The 22,039-nt window shown below is 48.4% G+C and overlaps 1 protein-coding gene across 3 annotated transcripts in view; it reads right to left on the bottom strand.

Annotated features, from left to right (window-relative positions):
• The window catches only part of GEMIN5 (gem nuclear organelle associated protein 5), a 500,185-nt gene that overhangs the window by 181,100 nt on the left and 297,046 nt on the right, over positions 1-22,039 (bottom strand). For all 3 annotated transcript variants that reach the window (XM_086931243.1, XM_086931244.1, XM_086931245.1), the window contains one exon: positions 21,675-21,803. In XM_086931243.1, the coding sequence (XP_086787369.1) occupies positions 21,675-21,803 (129 nt within the window). The remainder of the gene's footprint in view (positions 1-21,674; positions 21,804-22,039) is intronic.

Raw genomic sequence — 22,039 nt, 5'->3', positions numbered from 1 at the left:
GTCCTTTCATTTGATTACAGGATTGTATGTGGTAAAACAGCTCGCTTAACACGACCTCTTAAGTTAAGCCTTTAAGGCTGCTTAGTCCATGCTACCACTAGGATAGCTTGTCTACAAGGTTGACTTACAACCTGACATCTTTGGGGTTTGTTTGGACTGATAACCAGTGGTTCCAGAATTGGAAACACTACCTATCAGGCCAACTTCTCACATTGGTGTGCAGCGGTGCGGATTTGAGCTTGCTGTTTGTTTTACCATTGCAATCTTTATCAAATTGAAAGATCACATCAAGTACCTATAGGTACATATAAATCAAAAGCTTAGCATATTAAGTTCTACTGAACTTAGTAGTTGTAGATTAAAGGGATTAGCACACCCTGACTACAACTCACTAGCAAGGTACAGTAGGAAACCACTTAGTGTAGGTAAGTGCACCACTTACACCTCACTAGCAGTCATGTCTGATACAGATAGAGCCTCAGGCTCTGCTCCTGTAATAGTTGATCCTATAGGGACAACATCCAGATATGACAACCTTAGCCACAAAGACCTGAGTGCCTTGTGCACAGCCAGGGGGCTAAAAAAGGGCAGAGGCCCTACCATTCCTTCCCTAGTAGCTCTCCTAGAAAAGGATGACCTAGACAAGGTGAGTCAGACTCCCTTAGAAACAGAGGAAGGGATAAACTCCCCTGAGAATGAGGATCTTCAAGAAGGAATAGAGGAGGAAGAGGAAGACCCAGAAGACGGCTCTGATATAGATGAGCCTGAAGATCAGGATCAGGGGGGAAACCAGGTACAGGTTGCCAGGCTTAACCAGGCCAACTTGGACCTACATGGGAATGGAGGGGGCCAGCACCACTCCAGATCTCATAACCAAATTCTCCCAGGTAATAGAAGGGAGAGATCTCTGTCAAGGGACTCTCACCTTTCTAGTGCCTCAAGAGAATCTCAAAGAGGAATGACTTCCTCCCAGAGAAAAGAGCATAGGGCCAGGATGAGGGCTGTCCAACTCCAGATAGAGAGGGAGGAGGTAGCTCTGGCTCAAGCTAAACTGACCTTAGCTCAAGCTAAACTTACCTTGGCTAGGGAACAGAAAATAAGTGGCTTAGATGCCACTGGTGGCAGCAAAGTTCCTAAAGAAAAAGACAGGGCCTATGACAATAGAAACCTGACAAAAATTGTGCCCCCCTACAAGGAAGGGGATGATATCCACAAATGGATGACTGCTCTTGAGAGGGCCTGCATGGTACAGCAGGTCCCTGAGGATCAGTGGGCAGCAATTTTATGGTACTCCTTTTCTGAGAAAGGGAGGGACAGGCTCCTCACTGTTAGACCTGAGGATGCCAAAAACTACTCTGTTCTGAAGAGTGCTCTTATTGAAGGGTTTGGCCTAACCACTGAGCAATACAGGTTGTTGTTCAGAGACACCCAAAAAGCACAGACTCAGGACTGGACTGATTTTGTAGATTGTGCCACTAAGGCTCTGGAAGGTTGGCTGCAGGGAAGTAAAGTTTCAGACTATACAGGATTGTACAATCTTATGATGAGAGAACAGATCCTTAATAACTGTCAGAACCAGCTGTTGCATCAATACCTTGTTGACTCTGATTTGACCTCTCCCCAAGAATTGGGAAAGAAGGCAGACAAATGGGTCAGAACAAGGATTAAGCAGAAAAACCAGAACCAAGGTGACCAGAAGAAAACAGACCAGAAGGGTGGGAATCAGAAAGATAAAGAAAAGGACCAGAAGTCTTCAGGCCCCCAAACTAGCAATAAGGAGGGGGGTTCCCAAAATGGAAACAAGAAAAAGAAGAATGATGGCCCAAAGAAACCTTGGTGTAATACCTGCAAATCAGTTTCACACTGGGGCAGTGAATGCACTAAGAAAAATCCAGTCCCCACCACTGCAGCTCCTAAAGCAACTGCACCCCCTAGTACAGTCAGCAGTGGTGGTACACAGCCAAAGGGTTTAGTAGGGTTGACCCTGGGTACTGAGGTGGAATCTGGCCTAGTCAGAATCCCCACACAGGCAGTTCTCCTATATGATGTGGACATATCATTGCCCACTGCAGTAAGCCCCAGTAACCTGGGCAAATATAGGCAGACTCCCTTAATTAATGAGAAACTGGCTCAGGCCTACAGGGACACTTGTGTCAGTGTCACAATGGTGGCACCTGGCTTTGTGGACCCTGGACAAATTGTACTAGGTGAAAGTTACCTAGTGACCAATGCAAGCAACTCCACTACTTCCCATAGTGTGGCTGTTGTGAACTTCTCCTGGGGAGGGGTAGATGGCCTAAAGAAAGTTGTTGTGAGTGCAGACCTCCCAGTAGACTGTCTGTTAGGCAATGATCTTGAAAGCTCAGTTTGGTCAGAAGTGGAGTACAGGACTCATGCAGAAATGCTAGGGATTTCAGCTCATGTCCTTGCAGTGACAAGGTCTCAGGCTAAGAAGTGCCTTCCTGAACCAGTGGTGGATCTTGAAACAATAGACCAACCACAACCCAAGAGAAGGAGCAAGAGGGTTAAGGCTGTGCCTTCCCACTTGCCCCAGGTTGAGGATCAGGTTTCACAGGAAACTGATTCTGCAGTCCAAGAGGAGACTGTCTCAGAGGAGCTTGAACCTGATCAGGTTGAGTTTCTGGGGACAGGGGGACCCTCAAGGGCAGACCTGGGGCAGGCCCAATTAGATTGCCCTTCACTTGAACCCCTCAGACAGCAAGCTGCTGCTGAGGCTGCAGGGAATGCTCAAGGTACCCATAAAGTGTATTGGGATGAAGGACTCCTTTATTCAGAGGCTAGAGACCCCAAGCCTGGCACAACCAGGAGGTTGGTTATACCTTTGAAGTTTAGGGGCTTCCTTCTTACCTTGGCCCATGATATTCCCCTTGCAGGACACTTAGGCCAGAATAAGACTTGGGACAGGCTTGTTCCACACTTTCACTGGCCTCACATGTCAGAAAATGTCAAGGAGTTTTGTCGCTCCTGTGTCACTTGCCAAGCCAGTGGTAAGTCAGGTGGCACAACAAAGGCCCCCCTGATACCACTACCTGTGGTGGGGGTACCCTTTGAAAGAGTTGGAATAGACATTGTGGGTCCCATGGATCCTCAAACAGCATCTGGGCACAGATTTATACTGGTGGTAGTGGATCATGCCACCAGGTACCCAGAAGCAATTCCCCTGAGGACCACCACAGCTCCTGTGGTGGCAAAAGCCCTCATTGCAGTTTTCTCAAGAGTGGGCTTTCCAAAGGAGGTTCTTTCAGACAGAGGTACCAACTTTATGTCTGGATACTTAAAAGCAATGTGGAAAGAGTGTGGAGTAAACTATAAGTTTACCACACCCTACCATCCACAGTGCAATGGGCTTGTGGAAAGGTTCAACAAGACCCTAAAGGGAATGATAAAAGGGTTACCAGAGAAGCTTAGGCGGAAATGGGACATCCTTTTACCCTGCTTGCTCTTTGCTTACAGAGAGGTCCCACAGAAGGGGGTTGGCTACAGCCCTTTTGAACTTTTGTTTGGCCACCCTGTGAGGGGTCCATTGAGTTTGGTGAAGGAAGGATGGGAGTTACCTCTCAAAAAGCCTAAACTAGACATTGTGGACTATGTACTTGGTCTCCGCTCCAGGATGGCTGAATACATGGAGAGAGCATCCAAAAACCTTGAGGCCAGTCAGGAATTACAGAAAGCCTGGCATGACCAAAAGGCTGTTCTGGTTGAGTACCAGCCAGGGCAGAAGGTGTGGGTGTTGGACCCAGTGGGGCCAGCAGCTCTCCAGGACCAATGGACTGGACCCTACCCTATCATTGAAAAGAAGGGAGAAGTCACCTACCTGGTTGACTTTGGCACCCCTAGGAGCCCCCACAGGGTGCTCCATGTCAATCGTTTGAAAGCATTTGTTGACAGGGAGGACATGAGTCTCCTCATGGCCACAGATGGGGAACAGGAGGAAGAGAGTGACCCTCTCCCAGACCTGCTTTCCCAGAACCCTGATGATGGTTCAGTTGATGGAGTAGCCTTGGCAGGCAGCCTCACTGAGCAGCAACAGGTGGACTGCAGACAAGTGTTGCAGGCCCACAGACAATTGTTTTCACTCACACCCAGTCAGACTAACTGGTGCACCCATGAGGTGGATACTGGTGACAATCTGCCTGTGAAGAATAAGATCTACAGGCAACCTGACCATGTCAGGGATTGTATAAAGGCTGAGGTGCAAAAGATGTTGGAGCTTGGAGTGATTGAGCCATCAGAGAGCCCATGGGCTAGCCCAGTGGTCCTTGTGCCAAAACCTCATACCAAAGATGGGAAGAGAGAAATGAGGTTTTGTGTGGACTACAGAGGTCTCAATGCTGTCACTAGGACAGATGCTCATCCCATTCCAAGAGCAGATGAGCTCATTGATAAATTGGCTTCTGCCAAGTTTCTGAGCACATTTGATTTGACAGCTGGCTACTGGCAAATCAGACTAGCTGAAGAGTCAAAAGCCAAAACAGCATTCTCTACCCCTAGTGGACATTATCAGTTTGTGGTAATGCCCTTTGGTTTGAAGAATGCACCTGCCACTTTCCAAAGGTTGGTGAACCAAGTCCTTGCTGGGTTGGATGACTTTTGCGCAGCATATCTAGATGATATTGCTGTCTTTAGCTCCACCTGGGAGGATCACCTGATCCACCTGAAGAAGGTTCTGGAGGCCCTGCAAAAGGCAGGCCTGACTATCAAGGCTACTAAGTGCCAGATAGGGCAGAGCAAGGTTGTGTACTTGGGCCACCTAGTAGGTGGGGGTCAAGTTCAACCACTGGAGAGCAAGATCCAGACCATACAGGACTGGACTCCTCCAACTACCCAGACACAAGTCAGAGCCTTCTTGGGCCTGACTGGGTATTACAGAAAATTTGTAAAGAACTATGGGTCCATTGTGACACCATTGAATGACTTGACATCCAAGAAGATGCCCAAAAAGGTTCAGTGGACAGTTAGCTGTCAAAAGGCATTTGATGACCTGAAGAAGGCCATGTGCTCTGCACCTATCCTGAAGAGTCCTGACTACTCCAAACAGTTCATTGTACAGACAGATGCTTCTGAGTTGGGGGTGGGAGCTGTGCTTTCACAACTTAATCAAGATGGTCAAGACCAGCCCATTGCTTTTATTAGCAGAAGGCTGACCCCCAGGGAGAAACGTTGGTCAGCTATTGAGAGGGAGGCCTTTGCTGTGGTTTGGGCCCTGAAGAAGCTGAGGCCATACTTGTTTGGTACTCACTTCCTAATTCAGACAGACCATAAGCCCCTCTTGTGGCTAAATCAGATGAAGGGTGAAAATCCCAAACTGCTCAGGTGGTCCATTTCCCTACAGGGGATGGACTTTACAGTGGAGCACCGCCCAGGGACTGACCATGGTAATGCAGATGGTCTCTCCAGGTACTTCCACTTAGAACATGAAGACTTATCTGGTCAAGGTTAAGTTTAATGTCCCTGCGTTTGGGGGGGGGTTATGTAGGAGAGTAGGGTCTGCTATCCTATGGTCACCCCAATTTTTGCTTTTTGCTTCACTGGTTTTCGACTTACTGAGGCTGTGGGCCTGCTAATCAGACCCCCAGCCTGCTGTTCTCTCTCTAAATTCATAATACATGTGCTATAGGTACATACCACAATTGGAAATGGACTCCTTGTCAGCCCCTGTACCATGCACTATAGGTGCCCAGGGCATAGGTGCCACCAAGGCCTACCAGGGGCTGAAGCATCGCTTTTGCCACCCCTGGCTGGTTCTTAAATTGACACAACTGGCTGAACACTCAGCTGGGGCAAGTGGGTGTAATCACCCCTTGCTTAGATATAGTATACCTATATCTAAACCTATATCTGGACACATATATAGCCTGTAAGCCACTCCTATGGAAGGCCTCATCAATCCTGGAGGCAGAGTGCGTGGTTTTATGTGAGATGGTGCTCTGGCATGAGCTGAGCCTGTCTGCAGCTGTCGGGAACAACTCCCTAAGCTGATCCGGGATAATGCCATACCATATACTCTTAAGCGCATTATAATCCTCGCGGTTATATAGCAACTTTGGTTTGGCTTTATCAAAACATGTCGTGTAAGGTGTCATACGAATTGGAATACTATCCCCTCGCCAGTTCTGGCGACGGGGATAGCATTCCACCCTTCTAGAGGGAGAAGACATGTTACTTTACTGAAACGCGGTTGATTTAAAATGAGCCTCAGATCCACAAAATGGATGCCCCTGCCACAGACACGGGTCTGACCTCCTGCTGCTGACCGAAACCCGGCAGAGGAGGCCTGGACAAAGAGTTTCCTGTCACAGGGCGGTGTCAAACCACCCCAGACAGGAGATAGTGGATTGGAGTAGGGAGGTTTCAATGAAACCAGACACTGCCTGGGGAGCACAAGGCTGCCCCTTGCAGGATCCGGCCAAACCGGTTCTGGGGCCTCCCAGCCCCTGTCCCAGCGCGGCCAGGATCAAAGGAGAGGGGTGTAACCACCCCCTTCCTGGGTCCCACCCATAGGAGGGGACCTAGCAGGATGTCCAACCCCCTAGATTCGAATAAGAGGGGGAGCAGTCCCAACGGACCTCAGATCATCCTGAAGAAACATAAGAAACGAAATCTGGACCCTTCGACTTTCTACACGACGTGAGAAGACTGAAGAATCTCCCTTGTGGTCAAGGAGTGACCACCCTGTGCAAACAGGCACCATCCAGCCCTCGACCCTTGCTTTGTTGCAGTTCCCGCCGGAACTCGAGCGACAGAGATCGACGAGATCAAGCTTGCCTGCCTCCTACCTGCCCGATCCACAGTCCCTGCAGAGCTGAGACCCGTGGAGGCGACCGGAAGCGTGGGGCACGCCATCTTGAAAAGGCCACGAGACGCTGACCGTGCGGCCCACGAGTGACCCTCGAAGCTGTACACCGGGGTTTGAGAAGCCCCAGCCCCGAGCTCCACTTGCACCAAAGCTCACCCCTCCACACTCGCTGAGTGCTGCGTGGGGCCCTTCTGCTCGTGTGCGCTCGACGCGTTGGCCCGGTCACTTGCCAGCTGGCTTGTGGCCCCTGTGCCGACGAACTTTGAAATCCGACTTGCTTTTCTGGTTGCTCCAGATCTGCACCAGCTCCTGTGAAAAGGAGCACCCACTCTGACCCTCCTGGTTCGAGTGATAAGCAATCTCCCGGTTCCGCGTGGATTGCTTTTGCCAAGTGCTGTTTGCTACAATCTTCAAGCCGACGGTGCTGACGGCGAGAGCCTACGTGGGACAGATCGTGACCTGCTCCTGGACGTCGCAGATGCCCCAGAGCCCACGTGACAGCGGAGAGAAGCCTATCGACACCCGCCTGATTGCGCCCGACATTGCCTGGTTCCGTCCTGGTTCCACCCTGGTCACTGCTGAGTGACCCAGACTCTGTCCCCTCTGCTTTCAGGTACTTTTCTACATCGATCCACCCTTGGATCGCACCGGACACTTCTGCTTCACAGCGCCTGCAGCTGCAACAGCTCCAAGCACCCAGAACCTGCGTGACAGAACCCGACGCCACTTCGACCCTGTGCACCCACGGCCTGTGGGTGAGGTAACTTTGCAACGCCGGTGTCTTTACACTGGTACACACCTCTAGGGTCTGTGTCTAAAGTTTTGTGTTCCTAGGTTCAGCGGAAGTATCTTTTTATTCACTTTAATTGACTTTTACGCACCATTGACAGTGCATTGGTGCGCGCTGCACTTTCCGTGCTGCACCCGTCTCCTGTGGGCGACTCCCGACTTCTTCATTGCTTGTCCTGGCTGCTCCCAGCGAATCTCTAGGCCCTAGGCCTAACCATTGTTCGTAAAGTGTTACTTATACCACTTTTTTGATATATGGTCTGAGTGGCCACCCGCCCTCATCCATAAGAAACAAGTTACTTACCTGTAACTTTAGTTCTCCAGTATTGGTAACTTTCATAGATTCCCATTGCTTGTATCATTCCCCGTCGTCGGAATGGGAGCCTCGGTAATAATATATATATATATATACCTAGGTAAATACACCCTAAAAGGTGTAAAAAAGGTAAAAATTAGGCCTAGGCCTCATTATCTTTTGCAGCCTATTGCTGTCATTATGTAAAAAGACCCAAAGTCCCCTTAGCAACCAATCAGATCAGCCTCACCCTGTAGAACCTTCCTGAGAAAGCTCAGAGCCTCAGATTTTCGTAGCCGTTGCTTTGCCACATAATCACCTAGCCCTAAAGTGAGCTTTCCCAGGGGAGGCGGGTGGGCGCATGGGAATCTATGAAAGTTACCAATACTGGAGAACTAAAGTTACAGGTAAGTAACTTGTTTCTTACTCCAGTATTGGAACTTTCATAGATTCCCATTGCTTGTATCAGAGTAGATAGCAGTTAGCATACCTCAAACATTTCGTGCACAGCACAGAATCATTAGAAGCTAATGACATCACTGAGTATAACAACTATAAAACAGTAACAAAGCATAATAAACGAAATGTTTGAAAAAACAGGAGGAGGGAAGAGAGGAAAGCTCACCTCTTATTGGAAGAGATTTCTCAGGACTGCCTGTCCTACAGCCGAATCCTCCTTTGCAGCCGCCTCCAGGCAGTAATGTCTCGTGAAGGAGTGCGTACTGCTCCAGGTGGCTGCTCTGCAGATGTCCTTTATAGATACTCCAGCAAACAGCGCCGCTGATGCTGAGACCGACCTTGTGGAATGTGCCTTCACCTGTCCTTGTAAAGGTTTGCCTGCCGCCTGGTGGCAGAACCGGATCGCACTAGTTATCCATCTAGATATCCCTTGTTTTGACAAAGGAAATCCTTTCCTTGGGGCTCCGAAAGCCACAAACAGTTGGGGTGTCTTTCGAAATCCAGCTGTGCGTTGTAGATAGAATTTTAAACATCTCTGAACGTCCAGAGAATGAAGTGTCCTCTCAGCCTGGGTTGAAGGCCGAGGAAAAAAAGATTTCAAAATCACTGGCTCGTTAAGATGAAAGTCTGTCGGTACCTTCGGAATGAACTTGGGGTTCATCCGCAGGATAACTGTATCATTCTTGAACTGTAAGAAGGGTTCTTTGATGGTTAAAGCCTGAAGCTCTCCTACTCTCCTTGCAGAGGTGAGTGCCAAAAGAAGCGCCACTTTCCATGATAGGAACTTCAGGTCCGCTTTATGTACTGGCTCAAATGGCGGTCTCATTAGCTGAGCCAGGACCACATTCAGGTGCCACACCGGAGGTGGGGGCCTAACTGGCGGGAAAACTCTAAACAGTCCTTTCAGGAATTGTTTGATTACTCTCGCTGATAATAGAGAGGGACCCGATCTTGTTCTCCTATACCTGGAAATAGCTGCCAAGTGAACCTTGATAGAAGCATGAGCCAGACCTGCTTGTGCCAATGAAAGAATATATGGTAAGAGTTGATGCGGAGCTGACGAGAAAGGATGTACTTTTTCCCTCTGACACCACAAATGGAACCTCTTCCATTTCGCTCTATATGTCCTATTAGTGCTAGGGGCTCGTGCCTGTGCCAAGATGGTCCTGCATTCCTCTGGGATGTTCAAATCCTTAAACTCTCTGTATTCAGGAGCCAAGCCGCCAACTGAAGCGAGCTCGGGTTCGGGTGAAGAACCTGGCCGTTGTACATAGACAGAAGTGTCAGTTTGGGTTGCAGATGAATGGGTGGTGTCTCTGATAGAAGAAGCAACTCCGTGTACCAAAATTGGCGAGCCCAGGCAGGCGCTATTAGTATCATCCTGCACCTGTCCATCTTGAGTTTCTTGAGGACTCGAGGAATTAGGGGAAATGGCGGAAAGGCGTAAACAAACGCGCCTGACCAGGACATCGAAAGGGCATTCCCCAGTGACCCTCGATGGTGTTCCCTGCTTGCGTAACACCGGCATTTCTTGTTCCCCGGTGTTGCAAACAGGTCGATCGCTGGGGTCCCCCAACGGGAGAAGATGTCCTTGATCACTGCGTCCTCCAATTCCCACTCGTGCGAGACTGCTCTCAGGCGGCTTAGCGTATCCGCCTTCGTGTTGCATACTCCTGGAAGGTGTTCTGCTACGAGTGTGATGTTCTGCGCTATCGCCCATTCCCACAGTATTTGGGCTTCCTGTGAAAGCAGTGGCGATCTTGTGCCTCCCTGCTTGTTGACGTAATGCATTGCGGTGGTGTTGTCCGTCCGCACCAGGATTGCTGAATCTGTAATCCTTGGGAGGAAAGCCAACATTGCCAGTCGAATAGCCCTTAGCTCCAGAACGTTGATATGTAGACGACGTTCTTCCGGAGTCCAGTGACCACTGACCTGGAGGTCCTGCATGACCGCTCCCCAACCTTGAAGAGAAGCGTCCGTGGTAATGACCTGAGGAGCCCTTGCAGCCTTGAAACTGAGTCCCACAGTGAGGTGAGATCTTTTCATCCACCATGAAACCGACCGTTTCATCCGCTGGGTTATCGTCACCCTGTCGTCGAACGAACCTTCTACTTGTCTCCACTGAAGGTCCAGCTCCTCCTGCAGGGGGCGCATTCGCAGTCTGCAATGCGGAATCAATTGAATACAGGATGAAATCGACCCTAGAAGAGATTTGTACATCCTGACCGTCATCCAACTTCTCTTTTGGCAACGGGTGGCTGACGATACGAGTTTCATCTGTCTCTCTTCCGATGGGAAGGCTTTGCACTCCTGAGTATTGAGTATCGCTCCCAAGAACTTCACCGTACTTGCAGGTTGAAGAACTGACTTTTCCTTGTTGAGTTGTAAACCCAGATGAATAAAGAGGTTCAAGCACGTGTCCACTGCCTTCGATGCCTCTTGCAAGCTTGGGGCCTTCAGCAGCCAGTCGTCTAAGTACGGGAATACTTCCAGCGACTGTCTCCTCAGAAATGCCGCTACCGGTGCCAGCACCTTTGTGAATATCCGAGGAGCGGACTTTAATCCAAATGGGAGCACCATGAACTGGAAGTGACTCTTGCCTACTGTAAAGCGAAGGAAACGTCTGTGAGCTGGATGGATCGGGATATGAAAATAGGCATCTTCCAGGTCTAATGTTGCCATGTAGTCGCCTGGGTTCAAGAGGCGCAATATGTCCTGGAGTGAAATCATCCGAAACGATAGTTTCGTGAGATAGGTGTTGAGCTCCCTCAAGTCCAGGATAGGACGCCACTTTTGTTTTGTTTTTCGGATCAGAAAAAATCTGGAATAGAAACCTTCTCCCCTTTGTGATAGGGGAACACGCTGGATCGCCCCTTTTTGAAGCATTTGTTGAGCTTCCTCTTGAAGAAGGTTCAGATGGTTGGAAGTAGTGGCGTGGGGAGCTCTTGTAGGTGGAAAGTCCTGGAATTCTAGAGTATGCCCATTCCGGATGATATTTAATACCCACTGATCCGATGTAATCTCTTCCCAGCTGCTCAGATGTTGTGATATCCTGCCGCCCACTGGAGATCCCAGAAGCGGAGGAACAGTTGGCAGAGTCGGGAGGCCGCTATTGACGCTTGCCAGCGTCCTTGCCCTGACGCCCCTGTCGTCCACGAGCGTTCTGGCGAGAGAAAGACTGGGATTGCGACTGCCGCTGATAGTATTGATTGCCATACTGGGGCCTGTAAGACTGCGACTGCTGTGAATATCGCTGTTGCTGATAACCTCCTCTGGGTGAAGAGAAACCTCTTCCTCGTGCTCCACGGAACGGTGTTTTTCTATATTGCAGGTTCCCCAGAGCCCTTGCTGTCTCTGTGTCCTTCTTTATACCCTGTAGGGTTTCGTCGACATGTTTCCCAAACAACATGTCCCCGTCGAAAGGCAAATCCAAAATCCTATTCTGGACCTCTGGCCGGAAGTATGTAGCTCTCAGCCATCCTTGTCGCCGAAGAACCGCTGCACTGCCTAGGGCACGGAAAGAGATGGTGGCGATGTCCATCGCGCAGTCAATCATTTCCGAAGAGGAACGTTGTCCCTCTTCCAGAAGTTTCTGTGCTTCCACTTTCTGGTCATCCGCTAGCAGATTCACATAGTGTGCCACATCACTCCACATCTGGCGGTCGTACCTTGCTAGGATCGCCAAGGCATTCGCCGCTCTGACCAGCAAGCTAGCCATCGACGAAAAACGCTTCCCAGCGTTGTCCAACCTTCTACCCTCCTTATCCGGCGGAGTCGTGAGGGTGGCCGAAGGATTCCGCGATTTCTTCTGTGCCGCCTGCGATATGACCGAGTCAGGTCTAGGTTGTCCAGTCAAACAGGCGGGACTGTCATCCGGAGCTTTATATTTTTTCTCCAAGCGCGGAAGAGTTGGAATGACCGTCGCTGGGGTCTGCATCACTTTCTTCCCTTCCTCCCATATGTGATCCACAATGGGAATCGAGCGCACGGCCTTACGGTATGCCTCTTTGAAATCGTATAAAAAACAATCCGTAGATGTTGTAGGCATCGTTAACTTAAAGCGCGCTGTGGCTCTTTCCATCAGGCTGAAGAAACCTCCTACATCAGCCGGAGGCGAGTCGACCGGGTCTGGCACTGGTGAAGCCGGATCCGGAGCTATATATTGGTTCCATTCACTCTCCTGGTCTTGATCTTGGTTTTGTCCCGTTTCATCTTCATCCGAGGTATCCACTTGGACTTGCGGAGGATATGCCCTCTCATGTTCTTCCTGTGCAGGCCGCACTGACTGTGCTGCCACCACCTGCGGTTGAACCTGTGCTTGACCTTCCACAGGTTGCGGCCCCTTCTTGCTCCTATACTCCTCCAGCATTGCCCTTAAGTCTGTCAAAAGACTCATAGGCATCGATACCATGCCCTGCTGTGGTTGGGTATCTTGGTATGCAACCTGTCTCTCTGGCCGCTGTTCCTTTTGATAATAATATTCCTCATCCAAATCCGAATCATGGTATTTCAGATTCAATTGTGATGGACTGTAAGCATCCCCATACATCTCATTTTCCTCTTCTGAGTAGTCATCCTCATCCAACAAAAGGGGTGGAGGCAATGATGGTACCTTCCTTGGAGAAGTCATATCTGGGGTTATCCTCCTCCTTCTGCTGTTGTCTGGCGCTCCTGTCGTCAACGGCGTTGAAAATAAATCCACCGTTACCTTATTCTGAATCGTCGTCGACGGGATCGTCGACGAGAGTCCCTTCACCGTCGACGGCATCGTCGACGGGACCATCATCGTCGTCGGGTCCACCGTCGACGGAATCGTCGACGGAACTGTCATCGTCGACGGGTCCACCGTCGACGGGCTCGTCGACGGAGCTGTCGCCCTCGTCGACGGAATCGCCAGACACTACTTCATCCCTCCTTTCCATCGTCGACGACTGAGGAGACAAAATGTCACCAACGAAGCGGTAGAAAATCTGAGGCTCTGAGCTTTCTCAGGAAGGTTCTACAGGGTGAGGCTGATCTGATTGGTTGCTAAGGGGACTTTGGGTCTTTTTACATAATGACAGCAATAGGCTGCAAAAGATAATGAGGCCTAGGCCTAATTTTTACCTTTTTTACACCTTTTAGGGTGTATTTACCTAGGTATATATATATATATATTATTACCGAGGCTCCCATTCCGACGACGGGGAATGATACAAGCAATGGGAATCTATGAAAGTTCCAATACTGGAGTAAACGTGCAACTTTATATGTGTAACAGTGCTTTTGATTTAACGCTTGTGCCCCTTTCCTCATAAAGAGTACTGGGGAGTAATTTAGTAATAAATACATATATTTTTATAATATATACTTGTGTGGTGTCCTTTCATTTGATTACAGGATTGTATGTGGTAAAACAGCTCGCTTAACACGACCTCTTAAGTTAAGCCTTTAAGGCTGCTTAGTCCATGCTACCACTAGGATAGCTTGTCTACAAGGTTGACTTACAACCTGACATCTTTGGGGTTTGTTTGGACTGATAACCAGTGGTTCCAGAATTGGAAACACTACCTATCAGGCCAACTTCTCACAACAGGCCTGTAGGGCTGGGGCCAAGTCAGTTGGTGTCGTCCTCTTGTTAGCAGCTGCACGGCGGATCTTCTTCTTCTTGATCTTCTTTCTTGTTTTCGAATCAGATTTGAGGAAGGAAGGTTCAGGGTGCCCCTAAATACTACATTTTGGTGTGTTACAGGTAGGGCAGGGACCAATAGGTCCCTGTACTGGGGTGAGTACACCCCTATCCTGCTTCTCTCCTGTGGAAGGGGGGGCCGGAGCCTATCTCTGATTGGGCAGGGCTCCCCATCCTCAAGATGGCTGGAGCCCGGAGTTGTGCTTCACCTCACCTCTTCCACCTGAGGGTGGAGTTGGCATACCCCCTTTCCTCATTGAGGGTTTCCTGCCAGTCTTCCCGCAAGAGTGGGGTCAGAACTGCTGGGGGCCAGTTGCTGAGTACAGCAAGTGGCCTGGAGAAGCTCACAAAGGCGGCATGCCTTTGAAGCTTCCCCTGCACATCCTGGGGGAGGAGACCTAGCACCTCGCCAGGACGTGCACTTTTGCAGGTCCAGGAGAGCGGATGGCTTTCTACCCAGGGGTCCAGCAACATGTCTGCTGTGTAGCAGACTAGGCAGCCTCTCAGACAAGACGTGGATTGTTGGTTAGGTTTCAGGGGGCATCTCTAAGATGCCCTCTGAAGTGCATTTTACATTAAATCCCACACTGGCATCAGTTTGATATCAAACTTGTCAGTCTTCAGTGTAGCCATAATGGTGCTGTGGAGTTCGTAATGACAACCTCCCAGCACCATATACTCTTAATGGCATCACTGCATTTACAGTGCCCAGGATTGGCCTGGGTACGGTAGGGGCACAGGGCTCATGCACCTGTGCCCACACCACTGGCATAGGGCACCCAGCTAGAGGGGTGACTGATGTATGCCAGGGCAGTGGGTTTGTGGGCATGGCACACAGGGAGGTGTGCCATGTCGACTCTTTGTTTAGTTCTGCACCAGGACACTCAGCCTGCAAAGCAGTGTGTGTGTGTCAGAGTGCAGGGCCCCTAAGGGTGGCACAATAAGTGCTGCAGCCCTTAGGGGTCTTCTCTGGTCACAATTCCCTAGGGTACCTAGGGTAGAATTTACCAGGGGCTGACATGTGGCCAGAGATGCCAATTGGGTTTTAGCTTCAACACAGTTTTAGGGAAGGAACACAAGCCCTGGGCACCTCATTGGCAGGAGCCCAGGGCACACTCAGTCAAAGCACAGCACCAATTAAGCAAAAAGTGGGGGCATACCATGCAAGAAGGATGGCACTTTCTCACAAATACCACTAAAAGGTGGAGTTACTAATTCCCATGAATCAAAAAGACTTGCTTATTAGAAAAATAAGTTGTACACGTTCGAGCCAAACACTGGATGGCAGAGGTATGCACAGATTATGTATCTACAGATTGCAGCGAGATGTAGTCTAATAGAGGTATAGGTTAAATTACATCTTTGGAGATGCAGTAAGTATCCTATGATGTGTTGAATAGACACATCTAGAGGATTAATATTGTTGCCGTGACAATATATTACAAATCGTTTCCACTTGGCTGCATAACATGCCCTAGTGGTTGGGCGTCTAGCATCTTTAATGACATATCCAAATTCTAGGATTTCAGGAGCCAGATCGCAAGGTTGAGCTGAGCTGGGTCCGGGTGCCTGATCTCTCCACGGTTCTGTGTTAAGAGATGTGGACAGGTGCAATTTTTGGTGTGGTACTACAGACAGTTGTAGCAGTGTGGTGTACCACTGATGTCTGGCCCACGTTGGAGCAACTTGGATGAGGGTGAGAGAATGCTACTGTAGTTTGCGTACTACTAGTGGCATGAGTGGTAGAGGTGGAAAAGTGTACGCAAATCTGTTTGACCAATTCATCGATATCGCATTGCCTTTGTACAGTGGGTGTGGATATCTGGCTGCGAAGCTTGGGCATTTGGCGTTTTCGTGGGTGGCAAGTAGGTCTATGTGAGGTTGTCCCCACATCTGAAAGAATGGCTGAAGAACTTGTATATGAAGATCCCACTCGTGGGCCTGTTGTGTTTGTTGACTTAACAGATCCGCTATGGTATTTTGTACTCCTGGAACATGCTGGGCTAGAAGGAATATGTTTTGATGTATAGCCCACCGCCATATGTCCTGTGCTAGTTGAGAGAGCAGCAGGGAGAGTGTCCCTCCCTGCTTCTTTCTATATGTACTACACAGCTGTCATATTGTCTGTGCAGACTAACACAGCTTTGTTTGATACTTGCCTTTGGAAAGCTTTTAGTGCTAGGGATATTGCTAGTAACTCCAGATGATTGATATGGAGTAACTTTTGTTGCGGTGTCCACCTGCCTTATGTTATGTGGGGATATTTGTATAGCGCACTGTCGCTCCAAGGAGCCTTGCATGGTGTGTTGCAGTAGGTGGGCTCCCTAGCTGGAGAGCGATGCGTCCGCAGTCAAGATTATCTGAGGAACTGGCTCTAGGAACGGTCGTCCCTTGGAAATGTTTTTGGTGTTTCCCCACTGCAGAGAGCGAGGAGTCCGACCGTCTACCAACACTAGGTCTGTTAATTGACCTTGAGCCTGGTTCCATTGACGTGATAAGCATTCTTGTAGCGGACGCATTTGAAGTCTAGCATGGGGCACTATGAAAATGCAAGAGGCCATCATCCCTATGAGTTGCATGAACACTTTTGGTGGAAGGGAGTGTTGTAGCTGAAACTTTGTTAGAAGAGTTTGCATGCTGGCTATCCTTGCTGGAGTGGGATAACCTAGCGCTGTTGAGGTGTTTATTGTGGCACCGAGGTACTGTTGTACCTTGGATGGTTGTAGAGGGGACTTGGTGTGGTTTATTGTGAACACCAATTTGTGGAGCAGCTGTATCGTGGCATGAGTGTGTTCCACTCATCAGTTGTATGAGCTGGCTTATATGAGCCAGCCGTCGAGGTACGGGAGTACTTTGAATTGATAGTGTTGCCCGCCTATCACAAATCTGAGATACTTCCTGTGAGCCTTATGAATGGGAATGTGGAAGTATGCGTCCTTGAGATCTAAAGTAGCAAGGAAGTCATTTTGTGACAGGAGCAGAAGGACTTGTCGGAGTGTGACCATGTGAAAATGGTCTGACTGTATGTATATGTTTAGCGGTCTGAGGTCTAGAATTGGCGTTAGAGAGCTGTCCTTTTTTGGGATTAAAAAATATAGTAAACCCCTTTGTTTTGTTGTTGCAGAGGAACTGGTTCTATTGCACTTTTTTGTAGCAGAGATACTACTTCTTGCTTTAACAGTGATAGATGTTCTTATGACATTGGACGCTGTTTGGGTGATATGTTTGGGGGTGTAGATGTTAGTTCTAGACAGTAACTTGACTAAATAATTTGTCGCACCCAACTGTCTGATGTGATGTTGGTCCAGGCAGAAAGGAATTGTTTTAGTCTTCCCCCCCACAGGAGTGGAATGTTGTGGGGGAGGGGAGAAAAGTCATTGGGTAGGGGTAGAGCGGGAGTTGTTGGTTTTGCATCTGCCTGTGTTGTTGTTACCCCTGTAACCCCCTCTCTGGTAGCCCTTAGTGAATGTGGATTGGCTAGGGGTTTTGTAAGAAGTGGAGGGACTTTCCGAGGAGTAGCCTCTAGTGTTGCCTCTGTATGATGAGCGACGAATAGAACGTCTGGGAGCTTGCTGCTGCAAGGCTCCCATAGATTTTGCTGTATCAGTGTCTTTTTTCATCTTTTCTAAAGACGTGTCAACATTTGGGCCAAATAAATGTGTCTCATCAAATGGCTGATTAAGGATGGAGTTTTGGACCTCAGGTTTAAAACCTGAAAGACGTAGCCAAGCATGTCTACCTAGTATATGTGCTGGTATGGATTGAGCTTGAGGCGGTAGGTATCTGCAGCATCTAGGGCACAATGAATGGAAGTATTAGTAATATTTTTACCTTCCTGTACAAGTTCATTGGCCCTATTTTTGTATTTGTCTGGTTGATGCTGCATTAAGGACTCTAGTTCACCATAATGTGTTCTGTCATATCTGGCCAGCAACGCTTGGGTATTGGCAATGCGCCAGATATTAGCTGCTTGTGACGCTGTTCTTTTGCCGGAGGCGTCAAGTAGCTTAGATTCTTTGTCTGGTGGTGAGGCCTCACCTGATGTCTGATAGCATGTTTACGTGCATTAGACACTACTAAAGAGTCTAATGGTGCTGGACCTTTAATATAGATGGGGTCTGTAGGGGCAGCTTTATATTTATTCTCAATGCAAGGACTAAGGACCCTAGCCCTGCCAGGATCCTTAAAAACTTCTTTTGCGTGCTTGATGACACCCTTAAGCATTGGCAAGATGTCAGTAGACCTTTGTGTGTTATCAAAAGTGTCTAGTAGGAAATCTTCCTTCACCGCATGATATTGGGCAGCTCTTTGGACTAGTAGGTTAAAACCTATAGTGTCCTCTGGTGGGGAAAGTCTAGAAGGGTATATATCATCTTGTGGGACATAAGGCACATCAGGGGTTTTGTAATCATCCCATGGATTAGGTGACTGAGAGGGACTATTGGTCCTTGCTGGGTCATGTGCTTCCCAACCTGTGTCATCAGAGTCTATGTCTGCATCATAGTCTGGATTAGGGGATGGTGAGGTGGAGGAGGTGTGGGAGGAGGAACAATATGGGGAGGTGGTGGAGAAGGGACCCTTAATGGAGAGGTTGCAATGTCTCTTCTTTGGAGGAGGAGGAGGTGCTGGCGCCTCAAGTGGTCTCTTCTTGGAGCTGAGAGTCAAGTGACCAGTCTTAGGATCCTTTACAAGAGTTTCTTGGGTAGGATCAGGTGTGAAAAGTTCCTCTGAATAGGGCAAACCCTTTGGCGTCGAGGATTTTGGCTCTGTAGGTTTTTTTGGCACCGAGTCGGTAGCTGCTTTTGGGTCTTTTGGTTTAGAAGTGTGCCCTTTTGAAATGTCGTTTACCGGAACCTGTTTCTTCGGTTCTGGGTGTTTTTTCGGTTCCAAAGCGTGTTTTTGAGCTTTAGGCGGTATTTTAGTCGGCTCAGAGTGCGGTTTTGCCATCGATGAGCCGCTGTTAGTCTTCGGCGCCGAGTGCTTAGGTGTCGGAGCAACGGTCGGCGTGGTTGAGGAAGATGGGTTTTTCTTCGGTGTCAGTGTAGGATCGGCACCAGGGATAGGCTGGCTCGAGCCCGAGCTGCCTGAAGGCTTAGTAGGCATCTTTGCCTGGCCCGAAGACGGGGCGTGAGAAGCAGTCTCTCGGTGTGCACCCGGGCCCGAAGGTGAGGGTGTGTCCGAAGCCTTTTTGGAGGGTGTCGAGGAAGAGTTGGGGTTGACGATTTTACTTATGACCTATTGAGCTGGAGTGACTTCCTCGACGTCGGAGTCTTCGGCATCGGAGGAGCCGGTACTCTCTTCGGTGTGCTGGTGTTCTGGCACGTCGACGCCCTCTTCGAAGAGGTCGTCAGGGATGGAAGCTGACGAGCGAGCCATAGTTCTTCGAGCTTGTCGGTCCCGTATCGTCTTCTTGGAGCGGGATGAGGCACAAGCAGAACAGTCTTTGGCCTCATGCTCCGGTGAGAGGCAAAGGTTACACACTTCATGTAGGTTGGTGTGGGGAAACTTTGACACACATTGAGGACACTTTTTGAATGGCGTCCTTTGCATGAGCCAGGAAGTAAGGTCTAGGTAGGCCCGAAGGCCTTCCAAGTAGTGAAGAATCGCTTCGATGGAGAGCGATCGAAACAATACCGTCGAACTGGGTGAGGATTGCGCGCCGAAGGAAATTCGGTTCCAAACCGGAGAGCAGGAAACACATCCGTGCCCGATGGCGGAAAAAAACAATCTGGGGATGGAGCTGATGCCCATGCGCAATGTGGTCCAAAGGAGGAGTCACCTATCTCGTGACTTCCAAAGAACTTTTCAGGACAACAAACTGCAAACATCTGAGCCCAACACTAGGTGGCGATCTATGCACAGTGTGCAATCTGCAGCTCATATGCCTCGAATATATATATATATATATATATATATATATATATATATATATACATATACATATACACGCACATATCCCTGCCGAGAACAGTTCAAACCATTTTTCACTATATATATATAACTAACAATTATTTCTTATTTAATAGAGAGGTTTACCAACAGCAGAGAGGAGTGACTTTGGGGGCATGCTTCTCCCCAACCTATGCGTGTTTACATGATGAAAATGATCTTAATATGAAATTCACAGCACAAATAAGCACAACACATATTCAACAAATATTCAATTCCTAGATGTGGAGGTTTATACCTCTGATGGCACAATCCAAACTAGGCTCCATAGGAAATCGACAGCAGGGAATGCGATCTTGCACGGTAACAGCGCACATCCAGGTCACCTAATTAAAAGCATACCCTATGGTGAGTTCCTGTGAATGCGTAGAATATGCAGTTTAGATGGAGATCTAGAGGCATGCCAAACAGAGGCTTTTAAAAGATTCATGGCCCGTTGTTATTGCCCCATGGAACTCAAACGTTCGAAAGATAAAGCCAACAGTCAGAGTCGAGAAGAAGAAGTCGTGAAGAATGCCTGGCAGGCATTAGCAGTTGCAAGCGAAAACTGAGCAACCAAGAACACAGTAAAGGAATTTATAGAATCAGTCTCATTACCACTTTCAACACTGAGGGAAAGAAAGTGAGAGGTATACTGAAGAAACACTGGCCGCTGCTTAAAACAGACATTAGTTTAGCCCCCATTTTACCAGAAGAGCCATCTATTACCTTTAGAAGGGCTCCCTCTATGAGGGACTCTCTAGTTAAATCTAGCCCAGAGGTAGTTAATCAGATTAATTGGTTATCCAACAAGACTGGATTTCACTAGTGCATATCATGCAGAGCGTGTAAATTTGGCATTAATGCCAGCGAATATTGCTCTGTTTTCGACCCGAGTCCAATCCAGATTAAGGGATTGTTCAATTGCCGCACAGATTTTGGGGTATATGTAAAGTTTTTTGTAATCTTTGATCCGCTTGAGCTAGAAACAATTTTCTTTTGTTGAAACCCGGCAGATTATGCAGCACATGATGGATTAGGTGGCAAATGTAACAAATCCATAATTATGCAGAAAAAAATGTGGTCGCAGATTCCCATAATTCCAGTGGCTGTGAGTAGCTGCAGGGTGCAACACTGGCGACAATTTAGATAAGAATGGTGTGACCCCCACAGACCTGCTGAAATATTCTAGATACACCGGCACAGAAGAGATACTCGACTTGAGATGTGCATTCGAATACTTGGCTTCTCACATCTGCTAGCTCTACACATTGCAGATACTTATTTAATCTTTCCCTGAATGCATATCCCCTAGTTATTTTATTACATGCATAATGCAGGACATGATTAATGTCCGTCCGACACTGTGCTGCTAGGCAATAAACACATCTGCTTCAATGAACACCACAAATACACACACAACTACTTCTTTCCCTCTGCATGTGCTATACATCAAAAAGGCCTAATTTCTCCTCATGTCGGAGCTGCTAGTTTATCACACAATGTTGCTCTCATGTCTTCACATTATAAACACATCTAGTATTTTACCCTGCTGTCTTTAATGTTTGGTACATACCTGGTTTATATCAGTTTGTGACAAGCACTGTACAAACCGGTTTTCTCTTTTCATGCCTGCGCATCGCATCACACACAGGATAATATCCAATCCCACCCCCTACTATCGCTCCAGATGCCTCTCCCAAGCATTGCGCACAAACCTGGCTTTTCCTTTCGTCTCTCCTCTTTTAGTGACTCCTTCTTAGTGGGGATACTTCTATGGGGCAATGACGGCGTTGGTTTTTCAGACACCGACATAACAACCAGCTGCAATGCTGTATCCTTTGACTCTAGAATGATACAATAAACTCTAAATGTTTAGAAGCTGAATAAAAGCTCCAAGGTAAACTTAAAAGAGGATTGTAGCAAAAATACAGAATATTTCACAATTAAATGAATGAATGGTTATATTAAACGATCCTCTTAAAAAATATATCCCTTGAGAAGGGGGACCTGCATGCCAAACTCTACTCTCCTCCCTACATGCATTTTTCTCTGATGATAGGTCAAGAACTGAATAGAGACT

This window comes from Lissotriton vulgaris, chromosome 7 (genome assembly GCF_964263255.1).
Source record: "Lissotriton vulgaris chromosome 7, aLisVul1.2, whole genome shotgun sequence".
Lineage (NCBI taxonomy): Eukaryota > Metazoa > Chordata > Amphibia > Caudata > Salamandridae > Lissotriton > Lissotriton vulgaris.
Note: the sequence above shows the minus strand (reverse complement) of the source record. Positions and strands in the feature narration are given on the sequence as shown.